Source organism: Dendropsophus ebraccatus, chromosome 11 (assembly GCF_027789765.1).
Source record: "Dendropsophus ebraccatus isolate aDenEbr1 chromosome 11, aDenEbr1.pat, whole genome shotgun sequence".
NCBI lineage: Eukaryota > Metazoa > Chordata > Amphibia > Anura > Hylidae > Dendropsophus > Dendropsophus ebraccatus.
In genome coordinates this window covers 89,334,929-89,352,248 of record NC_091464.1, presented here as the reverse complement: position 1 = coordinate 89,352,248, position 17,320 = coordinate 89,334,929, and the positions used below count along the sequence as shown (strand labels likewise).

Below are 17,320 nucleotides of genomic sequence, written 5' to 3'. Positions count from 1 at the left end.
GTGTGACCGCTCTTACAGTATATACACCATAGTGTGACCGCTCTTACAGTATATACACCATAGTGTGACTGCTCTTACAGTATATATACCATAGTGTGACCGCTCTTACAGTATATATACCATAGTGTGACCGCTCTTACAGTATATACTCCATAGTGTGACCACTCTTACAGTATATACCCCATAGTGTGACTGTACCATAGGATGATGCAGTTACTGTATTGCTCACCAAAGATATATTAGGGTGCGTGCACACTACGGAAATCCCACGTACGACCCGCGGTGTATTCCGTCGCTCGTACCCGCATGCGGCAGCACGCATCTCCACCCGTACCATAGACAATATTCTCTGCGCCGAAAGAAGTGACATGTCAATGACTGAATACCCTGCAGGTCATACGTGGGATTTCCGTAGTGTGCACGCACCCTTAGTCTGGCGGTGTTGCTTACCTGCCATTACTCCTCCCTATTATTGAGTCACCAATAGCTTTAGCAGCAGCCGCCTGACACATTACTGCCATTCGTATAAACACCCGGACACTTCTCTACTTTACCACCATTCAAGATGGAAGAAACACTGACATTGTGCAGAGTATTCCTACTCCATTGTTACATCAGGAGGATGCAGAGGAGATCGTGTCCTGGTCAGTCTGAAAATGAGATTTAATGGTAATAAAACTACAGATTTCATACAAAATGGCAGGCTGTCCTCCCGGGCGTGTGCCGATCCCATCTCCGCAATCTATACGCTGGCGCTTGTTATCGGCCACGTCCAATCACAGACAAGATAATATACACGTCCTCCAGTTGTCCATCTCCAGGCCACAGTGTTCACTTCCCGAGGCTGGAGCGCGGCGTCCCCCATCACACCGTCCCTGAGTTACTGCTCCTTCGGGGGCTTGTAGTGCAGCCGACATCTCTCGTGAAATACCTGGAGTCACAAGAGCGACATAACTGACAAAGCGTACCTGTCCTTATAAATTTCTACATCAGCAGGAGACATGATATAAAGCAAGCTTGCAATTCACATTCATTAAAAAATCTCAAGTCTTCCAGTACTTAACAGCTGCTATATGTCCTGCAGGAAGTGGTGTATTCTTTCCAGTCAGGAGAGGTGTTTTTATGAGGATTTGCTACTGCTCTGGACAGTTCCTGACATGGACAGAGGTGGCAGCAGAGAGCACTGTGTCAGACTGGAAAGAATACACCACTTTCTGCAGGACATACAGCAGCTGATAAGTACTGGAATAATTTTTATAGCAGTAAATTACAAATCTATGGCACTTTCTGACACCGGTTGATTTAAAAGAAAAAAAAAGTGTTTTAAATTGTGTAAGGAGCAGGAGAACTGACTGTCATCCCGCGAACCCCCGCAAAGGGGGGGGGCAGTCTGTTCTCCTGCTCCTTACACAGTTTAATCCTTCAGAGCAGAACAGAACCATCCTCCACAGAATACTCCACCCACACGCTAACAGCCAGGATTCCTGTCATAGCCTCACCCCCACAGATCAATGAGCCTTGGTCCCCTATGTGCCAGTCCCCAGCTCCCTCATCCTTCCTTGGACACTTTGTCAGTATTAACCCCTACATACCGGAGACCCCACAGGAGCAGCCGCTCTGAAGATCTCTGACCCTGCACTAGTCTAGACTACATGAAGGACACTCAGCCCCCTGGGCCAGTAGCACCCAGCTTACACATCTGCAGTTACATGTATAATGTATTACTGGGGGCACAGCTGCCACCTAGTGGGGGATGTCGAGATAGCAGCAGCCTCTTACCTTCCAGCTCCGGTCATTCACCACTTCCTCCACGTTCAGCTCAGATTGCAGCAATTTTAACTGCAAAACAACAAGTGAGGTGGGGGTCAGAGGTCACAGGTCATCACAAGAGCACACAGAGCGGTGCATTGTGGGAGAGGTAGAGCATTGCCAGATAACAGGGAGATGTGAATATCAATAGCTGGATGACAATCCCTTGAACATCTATAAGGCCGGGTATAAAGATTATAACTAAACTCTCTGAATGGGAAAATATACCTGAAGGGACGTCATCAGTACAAGTCACATCAGCCCCTCAGGATGGTGGGAAAGTGAGGGCTATAATGCATCTTATTACGCTTGTCAGTGATGTGTACAGCACAGGGGCTCCGCTGACCACAGGGAGGCCGTACTGTCACTCAGCTTCCCAGGTCCCTGAATAGAAAGTCCTGTGTCCCCACACAAGCTGCGGCCCCCACTCACCTTAGTCTGCTCTTTCCTGAGCTGTTTCATTACCGCCAGGTTGTCCGGCTCCTTCTTCCTCTCCTCCTGGCACCTGTTCACACTGATGGAGGTCTGTGATATGCAGCGCTTTATGGCCTTGTCCCGGGAGAGGTGCGCGGCCCGAAGCTGTGGAGGAGACAGAGGCGTTACCTGGAGACCGATAGCAGACGGGGGCACTTACAGACGTATACAGCAGCTGATATGGAGCAGGATCGGGGGCTCTAACAAACGTATACAGCAGCTGATATGGAGCAGGATCGGGGGCTCTAACAGACGTATACAGCAGCTGATATGGAGCAGGATCGGGGGCTCTAACAGACGTATACAGCAGCTGATATGGAGCAGGATCGGGGGCTCTAACAGACGTATACAGCAGCTGATATGGAGCAGGATCGGGGGCTCTAACAGACGTATACAGCAGCTGATATGGAGCAGGATCGGGGGCTCTAACAGACGTATACAGCAGCTAATATGGAGCAGGATCGGGGGCTCTAACAGAGGTATACAGCAGCTGATATGATGCAGGGACGGGGGGCTCTAACAGACTCATACAGCAGCTGATATGATGCAGGGACGGGGGGCTCTTACAGACTTGTACAGTGGCTGATGTGATGTAGGGTCAGGGGTCACAGACAGCTGCCTATATGAAGCAGGGATGTGATGCAGGATCAGGGGTCACTTAGAGACTCTTACAGCGGCTGTTGTAATGCAGGGTCGGGGGGGGGGGGGGGGGGGGGGGGGGGTCAGGGGTCACTCACAGACTCATACAGCTGCCGGCAGGTCTGGCTGGCATCAATCTTTCCAGCGAAGGACACAGTGGGGACGGTCGTGTTCAGCTCGTGGACGATCCGGTCGTCTATTGTCCGCATGACCCGGATGATTTCCTATAGACACAGCACAAGCATAAGAGTGCTGCTCCAGTCACCGCCAGAGCTGTAATCACAATTCTGCTGCCACACCACTAATGTCATATCCAAAGCTACAAACTCGACTTCACACCTGACTATGAGAAACGTGAGAGCAGTGCATTATGGGATCTCACCTCTACCACATGATATAAGAGAAGCTAAGGGTCCATTTACACAGAAAGATTATCTGAGATTATCTGCCAAAGATTTAAAGCCAAAGCCAGGAATGGATTTGAAAAGAGGAAGAATCTCAGTCTTTCCTTTATAACCTGATCTCTGTTTATAGTCTGTTTCGGGCTTTGGCTTCAAATCTTTGGCAGATAATCTGTGAGATGATCTTTCTGTGTAAATGGACCTTTATGCTAAGTTTACACGGAGCGATAATTGGCCCGATCGCACGATTAACGATTTCGAAGTAACGATTTTTTTTTTATAACGATCAGCGTTTAGACGGTACGATATATCATACAGAAAAATCGTTGTGCGATCGCCCGCCCGCCCGATAATCGTTACGTGTAAACGCAGCATAAGGTATACCAATCACTCCAGTCACATCCATGTAATAAACCTAGGCGGGAGGGCTGGCTACTATATAAGAGACTATGGTGGAGGGCTGGCTACTATATGAGACTATTGGGGGAGGGCTGGCTACTATATAAGAGAATACGGGGGAGGGCTGGCTACTATAAGAGACTAGAGGGAGGGCTGGCTACTATATAAGAGACTACGGGGAGGACTGGCTACTATATAAGAGACTACGGGGGAGGGCTGGCTACTATATAAGAGACTACGGGGGAGGGCTGGCTACTATATAAGAGACTACGGGGGAGGGCTGGCTACTATATAAGAGACTATGGGGGAGGGATGGCTACTATATGAGACTACTGGGGAGGGCTGGCTACTATATAAGAGACTACTGGGGAGGGCTGGCTACTATATAAGAGACTACTGGGGAGGGCTGGCTACTATATAAGAGACTATGGGGGAGGGCTGGCTACTATACAAGAGACTACGGGGGAGGGCTGGCTACTATACAAGAGACTATGGGGGAGGGCTGGCTACTATATGAGACTATTGGGGAGGGCTGGCTACTATATGAGACTATGGGGGAGGGCTGGCTACTATACAAGAGACTACGGGGGAGGGCTGGCTACTATACAAGAGACTACGGGGGAGGGCTGGCTACTATACAAGAGACTATGGGGGAGGGCTGGCTACTATACAAGAGACTATGGGGGAGGGCTGGCTACTATATGAGACTATTGGGGAGGGCTGGCTACTATATAAGAGACTATGGGGGAGGGCTGGCTACTATATAAGAGACTATGGGGGAGGGCTGGCTACTATACAAGAGACTATGGGGGAGGGCTGGCTACTATACAAGAGACTACGGGGGATTTCTGGCTACTATATGAGACTATGGGGGAGGGCTGGCTACTATATAAGAGACTATGGGGGAGGGCTGGCTACTATATAAGAGACTACAGGGGAGGGCTGGCTACTATATAAGAGACTATGGGGGAGGGCTGGCTACTATACAAGAGACTACGGGGGAGGGCTGGCTACTATACAAGAGACTACGGGGGAGGGCTGGCTACTATACAAGAGACTACGGGGGAGGGCTGGCTACTATACAAGAGACTATGGAGGAGGGCTGGCTACTATATGAGACTATTGGGAGGGCTGGCTACTATATGAGACTACTGGGGAGGGCTGGCTACTATATAAGAGACTACGGGGGAGGGCTGGCTACTATATGAGACTATTGGGGAGGGCTGGCTACTATACAAGAGACTACGGGGGAGGGCTGGCTACTATACAAGAGACTACGGGGGAGGGCTGGCTACTATACAAGAGACTATGGAGGAGGGCTGACTACTATATGAGACTATTGGGAGGGCTGGCTCGTACATGGGGCAATATTGGGGGGGGGGGGGGGGTGGATATTACATGGGTTTGGGGTTTAATCAGATTATAGCAATGTATCATGTCATTTATCTTTGTGCACAGCGCTGGGAGACTCACACCACTGACAGCGCCAGGACCGCCGCATGCTACTCTGACAGCGCCAGGACCGCCGCATGCTACTCTGACAGCGCCAGGACCGCCGCATGCTACTCTGACAGCGCCAGGACCGCCGCATGCTACTCTGACAGCGCCAGGACCGCCGCATGCTACTCTGACAGCGCCAGGACCGCCGCATGCTACTCTGACAGCGCCAGGACCGCCGCATGCTACTCTGACAGCGCCAGGACCGCCGCATGCTACTCTGACAGCGCCAGGACCGCCGCATGCTACTCTGACAGCGCCAGGACCGCCGCATGCTACTCTGACAGCGCCAGGACCGCCGCATGCTACTCTGACAGCGCCAGGACCGCCGCATGCTACTCTGACAGCGCCAGGACCGCCGCATGCTACTCTGACAGCGCCAGGACCGCCGCATGCTACTCTGACAGCGCCAGGACCGCCGCATGCTACTCTGACAGCGCCAGGACCGCCGCATGCTACTCTGACAGCGCCAGGACCGCCGCATGCTACTCTGACAGCTCCAGGACCGCCGCATGCTACTCTGACAGCTCCAGGACCGCCGCATGCTACTCTGACAGCGCCAGGACCGCCGCATGCTACTCTGACAGCTCCAGGACCGCCGCATGCTACTCTGACAGCTCCAGGACCGCCGCAAGCTACTCTGACAGCGCCAGGACCGCCGCATGCTACTCTGACAGCGCCAGGACCGCCGCATGCTACTCTGACAGCGCCAGGACCGCCGCATGCTACTCTGACAGCGCCAGGACCGCCGCATGCTACTCTGACAGCGCCAGGACCGCCGCATGCTACTCTGACAGCGCCAGGACCGCCGCATGCTACTCTGACAGCGCCAGGACCGCCGCATGCTACTCTGACAGCGCCAGGACCGCCGCATGCTACTCTGACAGCGCCAGGACCGCCGCATGCTACTCTGACAGCGCCAGGACGGCAACATAATAATTATCATGGTTGGCCCGCGACTTTGTCCAATTTTTTAATTTCGGCCCCCTGTGTATTTGAGTAGGACACCCCTGCTGCAGACTCTCCAGTCTAGTCTACTGCTCAGAGCTGACACACGGGCCGGGGGGCGCTCTAACCCCGCACCACATGGTGACCCATAGGCAGAAAGTCCCAGAGTGACCTCTATGGGGTCAGGATCTGCTGCTCTGGGATGAGCACCTATGGAGCTCCCCTCTAACATATGACCTTGTTGTGGACTCTTAGCTTTATCTGGGTGACAACCAACATGGCCGCCATGATAGGGGCAGCGCTCAGTGTTTCCTGTAATGACACTGGGGGGAGGGGGGCAACAACCTCTAGGGGGCTTCAATAACACAACCACATCAGTTGTCACCCAGCTCTCCCAGCATGCTCTGCTGCCAGCCTCCAGACACGGCCAGTGCATGCTGGGAATTGTAGTTCCACCACCTGTCAATATAAGGAGTCAGTCTTCTGAAGAACTACTGCTCCCAGCCTCACACCATATATAAGCAATCTATGGAGAGATGCTGTTGGTGCATGCTGGGACTTGTAGTTCTGTCACCACTACAGGGCATAGGAACTACAGCTCCCAGCATGCCCTCCTGCAGTACAGTATACACTCCCTACCTTGGCATATGTACATAGCAGGACATGCTGGGACTTGTAGTCCATGTAGGGCCCCTGCACTGCTCTATGTGAGGAGGAGGTCACGCGGGGTCGTCTCATTGAGCGGCGGTGAGGAGCCGGTGTCCTCTCCTGCTCCCCCAGCACCGGGGCCCGGCCACCCTTCTCCGGCTCTGTCACCTCCCAGTAACCGGACACCTCCGTCCCCAAATCTCACCTGAAATTCCGTGAAATCCTCGCAGCTCACCACTTCACTGGGCGCCGCCATATTGGGAAAGCCAGGGGACCTCGGTGTCCGCGACCTCTGACCTCCCCTCTAGGTGTCCATGCAGAACGCCTGACCCGGCGGAGGACGAAGCTTCCTTCCGGCGCGGGGTCTTTAGTTTTGTGGTGGAAATTGAGAGAAAAATTACACGAGGTCATGTGATGGATGGAATCCGAGCGGCCGTGAGCCGCACACTGCGTTCCATGAGCAATGGGGACCCTTTTCTTCTTCTTTTTTTTTCCACAAAATATGTCTCCACTGAAGCGGCCATTTTCTCCTTGATTCTTCATTAAATATTATGGTTTGGCTACAAAAACATGGCCGCAATATTAAAGACAAAAACAATACTAAGTATACAAAACTCAATCCTATTGGCTGCGGCTCCGAAACACGATCCAATCTTTTTTCTTATTGGTCAAACGCCAACAAAGTTCTTCTTTACTATTGGCTCATACCGTGGCGATCGGTGGCAGTTTATTGGCTGTTATCCCTGGGGCGGGACGATAAAGCTGTGACGTCAGATTGCAGCCTGACATTGAGCTAGTAAGACGATGTTGGGAGCAGTGTTTAGGACTAGCGGCGTGCGCCTATTGGTTGGTGAGTGAGCACGTGACTCGCGGAGCGCTGTAGGGCCCAGGGCGGCCTCCGCGGTACCTAGAGGGGGCGCTGTTATCGCCTGGCTCCGTGTTCCTGTGTAAATGCGGCTTGTAATGTGATGGGACAGTGTCTGGGGGAGGAGTTGCTGTCACAGATGTTGTTTATGTCCAGTTATTGTAAAACTACCAAGGCTGGCAGCCGAAGCATGCTGGGAGTTGTAGTTCCACCACTGCCTGAATGTTTTATACTTTGCATATATTTTCAGGTAGATCGACAGCAATCAGGTGGTCTCAGGTGGGGCCCCCGCAAGCCCTGGTGAGCAGGAGATGGTGGTGCAGCAAACCGGAGGGGGAGGCGGCTAAAGGTGAGACCAGTGTGACCAGGGAGGTGACCCCCTCCATCCCCCGGTGTACGGCCTGTATGGGGGCCCCAGTGTACGGCCTGTATGATGTCAGTATGGGGGCCCCAGTGTACACCCTGTATGATGTCAGTATGGGGGCCCCAGTGTACACCCTGTATGGGGGCCCCAGTGTACACCCTGTATGGGGGCCCCAGTGTACGGCCTGTATGATGTCAGTATGGGCCCCTCCAGTGTACACCCTGTATGGGGGCCCCAGTGTACACCCTGTATGGGGGCCCCAGTGTGCACCCTGTATGGGGGCCCCAGTGTGCACCCTGTATGGGGGCCCCAGTGTGCACCCTGTATGGGGGCCCCAGTGTGCACCCTGTATGGGGGCCCCAGTGTGCACCCTGTATGGGGGCCCCAGTGTACACCCTGTATGATGTCAGTATGGGGGCCCCAGTGTACACCCTGTATGATGTCAGTATGGGGGCCCCAGTGTACACCCTGTATGATGTCAGTATGGGGGCCCCAGTGTACACCCTGTATGATGTCAGTATGCCCCCCCCCCCCCCAGTGTACACCCTGTATGATGTCAGTATGGGGGCCCCCCAGTGTACACCCTGTATGATGTCAGTATGGGGGCCCCCCAGTGTACACCCTGTATGATGTCAGTATGGGGGCCCCCCAGTGTACACCCTGTATGATGTCAGTATGGGGGCCCCAGTGTACACCCTGTATGATGTCAGTATGCCCCCCCCCCCCCAGTGTACACCCTGTATGATGTCAGTATGGGGGCCCCCCAGTGTACACCCTGTATGATGTCAGTATGGGGGCCCCCCAGTGTACACCCTGTATGATGTCAGTATGGGGGCCCCAGTGTACACCCTGTATGATGTCAGTATGGGGGCCCCAGTGTACACCCTGTATGATGTCAGTATGCCCCCCCCCAGTGTACACCCTGTATGATGTCAGTATGGTGGCCCCCAGTGTACACCCTGTATGATGTCAGTATGGGGGCCCCAGTGTACACCCTGTATGGGGGCCCCAGTGTACACCCTGTATGATGTCAGTATGGGGGCCCCAGTGTACACCCTGTATGGGGGCCCCAGTGTACGGCCTGTATGGGGGCCCCAGTGTACACCCTGTATGATGTCAGTATGGGGGCCCCAGTGTACACCCTGTATGGGGGCCCCAGTGTACACCCTGTATGATGTCAGTATGGGGGCCCCAGTGTACGGCCTGTATGATGTCAGTATGGGGGCCCCAGTGTACACCCTGTATGATGTCAGTATGCCCCCCCCCAGTGTACACCCTGTATGGGGGCCCCAGTGCACACCCTGTATGATGTCAGTATGGGGGCCCCAGTGTACACCCTGTATGATGTCAGTATGCCCCCCCCCCCCAGTGTACACCCTGTATGATTTCAGTATGGGGCCCCCCCCCCCCCCAGTGTACACCCTGTATGATGTCAGTATGGGGCCCCCCCCCCCCCCAGTGTACACCCTGTATGATGTCAGTATGGGCCCCCCCCCCCAGTGTACACCCTGTATGATGTCAGTATGGGCCCCCCCCAGTGTACACCCTGTATGATGTCAGTATGGGGGCCCCCCCCCAGTGTACACCCTGTATGATGTCAGTATGGGGGCCCCCCCAGTGTACACCCTGTATGATGTCAGTATGGGGGCCCCCCCAGTGTACACCCTGTATGATGTCAGTATGGGGGCCCCCCCAGTGTACACCCTGTATGATGTCAGTATGGGGGCCCCCCCAGTGTACACCCTGTATGATGTCAGTATGGGCCCCCCCCAGTGTACACCCTGTATGATGTCAGTATGCCCCCCCCCAGTGTACACCCTGTATGATTTCAGTATGTGCCCCCCCCCCCCCCCAGTGTACACCCTGTATGATGTCAGTATGGCCCCCCCCCAGTGTACACCCTGTATGATGTCAGTATGGGGGCCCCCCCAGTGTACACCCTGTATGATTTCAGTATGTGCCCCCCCCCCAGTGTACACCCTGTATGATGTCAGTATGCCCCCCCCCCCCAGTGTACACCCTGTATGATTTCAGTATGTGCCCCCCCCCCCAGTGTACACCCTGTATGATGTCAGTATGCCCCCCCCCCAGTGTACACCCTGTATGATGTCAGTATGCCCCCCCCCCAGTGTACACCCTGTATGATGTCAGTATGGCCCCCCCCCCAGTGTACACCCTGTATGATGTCATTATGGGCCCCTCCAGTGTACACCCTGTATGATGTCAGTATGTGGCCCCCACCCTATATGTTCTGTATGGTGTCTGTACAGGGCCCCTCTCTCTATGGTCTGTATGCCCCCCCCCCCCCCCCCCGTATGTTCTGTTGGTGTCTGTACGGGGCCCCTCTCTCTATGGTCTGTATGTTTCCGTACGGACTAACACCCCCCCCCCTCCCCCGTGTACGGCAACTGAGCCACCCCCCTATCCCCCCCTCATCCTTATTATTTACCTCCCCTCTTACAGGTCATTCCTTTAAGATCCCCGGTCACAAACCCTCCGACTTTGAGAAGAAGATCTTGATCTGGGGAGGACGATTTAAGAATGTATCGGATATTCCTGAACTTGTGTCGTGAGTAATAGAATCTGCGGGGAGGATGGGGGTTTTGGTTCTGGACTTCTCCCACTGAGACGCTGCTTTCTTTGTTCTCTCTCAGCTACGAGATGGTGGATGCTGCAAAGAGTAAAGTGCGAGTAAAGTTCGCTGTACTGATGATGATTCTGACCATCGCGGGCTGCATCATCATGGTCATATCCGGGAAACAGGTGAGTGATGCCAATATCTCTGGTGGAGTTACATACATCCTGTATTATACTCCAGAGCTGCACTCACTATACTGCTGGTTGGGTCACTGTGTACATACATTACATTACTGATCCTGAGTTACATCCTGTATTATACTCCAGAGCTGCACTCACTATTCTGCTGGTGGGGTCACTGTGTACATACATTACATTACTGATCCTGTACTGATCCTGAGTTACATCCTGTATTATACCCCAGAGCTGCACTCACTATTCTGCTGGTGGGGTCACTGTGTACATACATTACATTACTGATCCTGAGTTACATGTATTATACTCCAGAGCAGCACTCACTATTCTGGCGGTGGGATCACTGTGTACACACATTACAATACTTACCCGGTACTGATCCTGAGTTACATCCTGTATTATACTCCAGAGCTGCACTCACTATTCTGCTGGTGGGGTCACTGTGTACATACATTACATTACTGATCCTGCGTTACATCCTGTATTATACTCCAGAGCTGCACTCACTATTCTGCTGGTGGGGTCACTGTGTACATACATTACATTACATTACTGATCCTGCGTTACATGCTGTATTATACTCCAGAGCTGCACTCACTATTGTGCTGGTGGGGTCACTGTGTACATACATTACTGATCCTGAGTTACATCCTGTGTTATACTCCAGAGCTGCACTCACTATTCTGCTGGTGGGGTCACTGTGTACATACATTACTGATCCTGAGTTACATCCTGTGTTATACTCCAGAGCTGCACTCACTATTCTGCTGTGCATACATTGCTGTATGTCCGGTAGTTTTGTGGTCAGTAGTTCTCATGGTCTTTATGGATCATTTGGTCACGTTCCATGGTCGTCCCTGTGGGATTTGGTCACAGATGGTCCCATGTAATCACAGCAGAGACCCCCCCCCCCCCCCCCCATTATATGATATAACAGGGGGGTTATCTCAGGTGAGCATAGTGCAGTGAGACTCAGATCCAGCTGCTGGCACTATGCCCGCTGCTCTGCTCTGCCCTGTCATCTTGGCAGGAGGGATCTGGCGCTGTAGGTCGCTGGCTCGTGTATTATTAGCTGAGGTTTTGGCTTCTGTCTCCGTCCAGGAAGTGGCGGCTCCATCACGAGACTCCCTGAGATTCCAGCCTGAGCTCCGGCTCCTGTATTATAGTGAATACACTGAACGTCCCCTCTATTACAGACCTCATCTGGCAGCGGCTTTGGCCTCCTTTGCCCTTCAGAGCCGCAGCAGTTTATCTTGGCACAGGTCCTGCGAGGTGATGACATCTTTCTGCAGGATTCTCAGCCTGTGCAGACAGGATCCCTGCTCTGTTCTTTCTGCACGTGGTGTCCTACCTCGTCCCAGAGACATCTGTAAGATTGAGATCTGGCGACTGTGCGGGCCCGGGAGCATGGAAAACTCCCTGCCATGGACGGGGCATTGTCCTGCTGACAGTCTCCAACATGGGGGAAACAGCCACAAAGGAGGGAGGAACTTAGTCCTGACAATGCTTAGATTAGTCCTACTGTCCATCCACAGGTATCGGAGGAACCTAACAGAAAGGCTTAAGAGATTTTTAGTGCCCTCTATAAGCATGATCCCACAGAGATCTGGGTCCATCAGACCGGCCATGTTTCTCTACAGAGATCTGGATCCATCTGACCGGCCATGTTTCTCTACAGAGATCTGGATCCATCTGACCGGCCATGTTTCTCTATAGAGATCTGGATCCATCTGACCGGCCATGTTTCTTTATAGAGATCTGGATCCATCTGACCGGCCGTGTTTCTCCTCATAGATCTGGATCCTTCTGACCGGCCATGTTTCTCCTCATAGATCTGGATCCATCTGACCGGCCATGTTTCTCCTCATAGATCTGGATCCATCTGACCGGCCATGTTTCTTTATAGAGATCTGGATCCATCTGACCGGCCATGTTTCTCCTCATAGATCTGGATCCATCTGACCGGCCATGTTTCTCCTCATAAATCTGGATCCATCTGACCGGCCATGTTTCTCCTCATAGATCTGGAGCCATCTGACCGGCCATGTTTCTCCTCATAGATCTGGAGCCATCTGACCGGCCATGTTTCTCCTCATAGATCTGGAGCCATCTGACCGGCCATGTTTCTCCTCATAGATCTGGATCCCTCTGACCAGCCATGTTTCTCCACACAATTCCCTCACTGGATGTTCTGTTTGCACAAAAACCCAACAAGTCTGGCACTGAGATCGCAGCCCCGGCTAGTCTACCCCAATGACCAGGCCTTGCTCCAGATCGCTCTGATCTCTGTTTATTTCCCATCTAATGTGGATTGCCACTGATTCTGATCCACAAAACTTACGCTGTATCTGGGGTCTCAGGTCTGATGTCTATATGGGGCGATCACAGAGGTGACATTCAGTGTAGGACATAGATGGAACTGTGTTGTGGGCAGAATATGGGGTAGTATCAGATGTCGGGGGGGCGGGGGGCACACAGCACAGTGTTATTGCAGCCACACACCAGCAGCAGGCGCTCCGCTCTCCTGACACGACCCCCAGATAATTTCTATAAATTGTCATAATTTCTTACATCTTTCTCTTTGTATACAGGCCGCCAGGCAGCAGGAAACTCTGGCCAAGCTGAACCTGGATAAGAAGGCGCTTCTCAAGTCCGAGGGCGAGAAGTAGCCGCATTACAGAGCGTTATGAGCACATGCAGGACTCCCCCCCCCCCCATCGACAATATGTACGTTTTAGCCGTAGTGACGTCTGCTCTGCTGTGACTTTGATCTCATCCTGTGTTCTAGTGGAGGAATTCCTGTACACTGTGCGGAGGGGATCAAGGCATGGTGCACCTTACACGTGTGGCCACAAGGCTTCCGCTTTAAAGGACTAGTTCAGCGGGGGGAAAAACTTTCTAATCAACTGGTGTCAGAAAGTGCCAGAGATTTCTTATGTACTTCTATTAAAAATTTCAGTGTTCCAGTACTTATCAGCTGCTGTATGTCCTGCAGGAAGTGGTGTATTCTCTCCAGTCTGACACAGTGCTCTCTGCTGCCACCTCTGTCCATGTCAGGAACTGTCCAGAGCAGCAGCAAATCTCCATAGACAACCTCTCCTGCTCTGGACAGTTCCTGACATGGACAGGAGTGGCAGCAGAGAGCACTGTGTCAGACTGGAGAGAATACACCACTTCCTGCAGGACATATAGCAACTGGTAAGTACTGGAAGACTGGAGATTTTTTTAATAGAAGTAAAATGCAAATTTCTGGAACCAGTTTGTTTGAAATTTTTTTGCTACCACTACCCCTTTAATGAGCCATAGTATGAAGCATGGCTTCAGGCCTCTAAATGCACTAAATCTATAGGAAGCTGAGTTCTAGGCTGCTGTATGAAGGGCCCTCACAGTCAAGGAATGAAATTCAGTGATTTGTTGGCCAGACCTCAGCTCCCTAGGAGAGGGATAGTGAGGCAGGATTTTCATGTTTTGGATGGGGGCTCTGTGGGGTTTCATCTTCTTCTGCGAGGTTTATTCAGATGTTACCTATGGAGCCGACACCATTTCACTGATTTCTTATGATGTACGAAATAAATGAAGCCTTCTCCCCATCAGCAGCAGTGTGGTCATTGGTGGAGGCGACGCAGTACACCGGCGCCCCCATCTGACACTAGGTGTGTGCTGGACATTCCCTTTTAATGGTGCGTTCACACCTACAGGATCTGCAGCTGATTTTCTGCAGCAGATTTCATTTAAATAACTGAACACAGCATCAAATCTGCTGCAGATCCTGTAGGTGTGAACGCACCCTTAAGGGGGTTTCAGGATTAGAGAAAACAGTGTTGCTTCCTTGTTATAACAGCGCCACACTTGTCCTCAGGTTATGTGCAGTACTGCAGCTTGGTTGCTTCAAAGTAGATGGATTTGAAATACCCTGTTTTTTGAACAAAGCATGTTTTTGTTAACTCTGAATATCCCCTTTTTAAAGGGTTACTTCGACAAATCAACTGGTTTCAGAAAGTTTTATAAATGTGTAATTCTATTTTAAAATCTCCAGTCTTCCTGTACTTATCAGCTGCTGTATGTCCCACAGGAAGTGGTATATTCTTCCCAGTCTTACACAGTGCTCTCTGCTGCCACCTCTGTCCATGTCAGGAACTGTCCAGAGCCGGAGAGGTTCTCTACAGGGATTTGCTGCTGCTCTGGACAGTTCCTGACATGGACAGAAGTGGCAGCAGAGAGCACTGTGTCAGACTGGAAAGAATACACCATTTCCTGTAGGACATACAGCAGCTGATAAGTGAATGACTGGGGATTTTTAAATATATAGATTTGTAATTTACTTCTAACTTTCTCAAACTAGTTGATTTGGGGAAAAAAAAGATACATTTGTGTAGGAGTACTCCTTTAAGAAATTGATTTATATACTAAATTCTTTACAGGGGTATTCCATCTTCATCAGTTATAGTTTTAGCTGTTACAAAGCTCCTACTCTCCTGCATAGTCCCAGTTACCTAAAACATTTATTGCTACCGGCAGCTGCAGCATACAATGAACTCAATGATAACGCAGTGAGGAGTGAGCTCCCCCTAGTGGTGACTGCAAGCAGTGAGAAGTATAGTCTCTGTGCATGGGGTTTTGGTGCTGTGTATCAGGAAAATCCAACCCCAACCGTTAAGAAATATTACAAGATAAATAGGTGCAAGATTGGGGGCTGGAGGGAGACGGGAAGGCAGCTATTACAATACTACAACTCCTAACATGCCGTGATAGACGTAGGCTCTAAGACAGGGGTAGGGAGCCTTGGCTCTGCAGCTGTTGCAAAACTACAACTCCCATCATGCCAGGACAGCTAAAGGTAAAGCTGGAGAGCCAGGGTTCCTGTCCCTGCTCTAGATACATGTTGGGAGTTGTAGTTTTGCAACAGCTGGAGAGACCCAGAATATGGATTAGTGCCCTAGACTCACACTACGTACATACTCTGGACCCAAGTGGATGCTGCCAGTGCAGGTGCTGAGCTCGGGAGAGAGGAGGCAAGCTGGCCTACCACAACCTTCCCGCAGAGACCTTGGAAAGCAGTGATCCTGATCTGGAATTCACAGTTCTACAGCTTTAGAGCTAAAATCACCAGCAGTCCCTGCTACTTCAGTTTCTGCACCTTATATAAAGGCTTATTCCCGGATGCAATGTGACAATGCTGATGCACAGGTCTCCTACAGAATGGGTCATTATTCACAGTTCTGCTTGTTCATTGTCTGCACCTTGTATATGACCTGTTCCTGGATCTGACATTGAATAGTGACAATGTAGTTACACAAATCCTACAGAAAATTCTTCAGTAGTCACAATGCTGCAGCCTCAAAGTTAAAATCCCACAGCCCATTACCTGCTTGTTCAGTGTCTGCAAAAGACTTGGATCTGTAGAACTGTCTTTTGGTTATTAGGAGTAATGTTAGGCTATAAATGTGTGACGCAGTGTTATTGCTGGGAGTTCTGCGTGGTGTTATTGCTTGGCCAACTCTCCTTGACGCACACCATGGATGCTATCTCACTGGGATATAAACAGGGGGCGCAAAGTATTTAATGGGGTACTCTGGTGAAAATTAGCTGGTGAAAATTAACTGGTATCAGAAAGTTATAAAAAAATTAAATTTACTTCTATATAAAAATCTCATCTTCCAGTACTTATCAGCTGCTGTATGTCCTGCAGAAAGTGGTGTATTCTTTCCTGACAGTGTTCTCTGCTGCCACCTCTGTCCATGTCAGGAACTGTCCAGAGCAGCAGCAAATCCCCATAGAAAACCTCTCCTGCTCTGGACAGTTCCTGACATGGAAAGAGGTGGCAGCAGAGAGCACTGTGTCAGACTGGAAACAATACACCACTTCCCGCAGGACATACAGCAGTTGATAAGTACTGGAGGACTGGGAGTACCCCTTTAATTCTTTGGCGCTTACACATGTTGTGCCCCATACCTACTCACGGGGATTGGATAGATGTAGTGAATGCTGGTAACTCTATGGCGCCCTCTCCTGTGGGGGCTGTAATGGCATCCAGCAGAGGAATAACCACACAAGGCGCCAGACGGAAGTTCTCTTTATTCACTGGTGATTGCAGATTCCTGGTCGCTGGGTTTCTCGCTAGAGATGGTTTATGTGCTTTGATTCTCTCACTTTTAAAGGTGTTTTTTTTTTTTTTTTTTTTTTTTCTTTCAATAAAAAAAAAAGTCATTTCGTTTTCCAAAGTTCCTAAGGATGGAAAGAAATCACAGCTGCGACCCACAAAGGAAATGAGGGCAACATAAAAGTCCTATCAGCATCCAGAGTGGGGACTCTTAACCCTTTGTCTGCCAAGAACAAAGCAACTATTAAAAAGCTCTGATTTGATATTTGTCTCCATGGTAACAGACTACAAACAAGCTGGTTGTAGTCTGATTCTGAAGTCCTGTTTACTTTTTACTCTACCTCTATATAATAAAAGACTTAGTGCAGGTTACCATGAAGAGGACACAGGAACATGTTACTGGA

The 17,320-nt window shown here is 51.1% G+C and overlaps 2 protein-coding genes across 2 annotated transcripts; one reads left to right on the top strand and one right to left on the bottom strand.

Annotated features, from left to right (window-relative positions):
• Positions 1–645: 645 nt before the first annotated feature.
• On the bottom strand, positions 646–7,249 carry MIX23 (mitochondrial matrix import factor 23). Its single transcript, XM_069945509.1, has 5 exons — positions 7,021–7,249; positions 3,021–3,146; positions 2,242–2,388; positions 1,780–1,839; positions 646–931 (listed from the first exon to the last, which is right to left on the bottom strand). Exons 1-5 carry the CDS (start codon positions 7,069–7,071, stop codon positions 881–883), a joined length of 435 nt encoding a protein of 144 aa, XP_069801610.1. The 5' UTR covers positions 7,072–7,249; the 3' UTR covers positions 646–880.
• Positions 7,250–7,562: 313 nt separating this feature from the next.
• LOC138767752 (protein FAM162A-like) lies at positions 7,563–14,409 on the top strand. The gene is made up of 5 exons (XM_069945508.1): positions 7,563–7,665; positions 7,931–8,029; positions 10,508–10,613; positions 10,699–10,807; positions 13,408–14,409. The coding sequence occupies exons 1-5, from the start codon at positions 7,620–7,622 to the stop codon at positions 13,483–13,485; spliced, it is 438 nt and encodes a 145-aa protein (XP_069801609.1). The 5' UTR covers positions 7,563–7,619; the 3' UTR covers positions 13,486–14,409.
• The last annotated feature ends 2,911 nt before the right edge of the window (positions 14,410–17,320 follow it).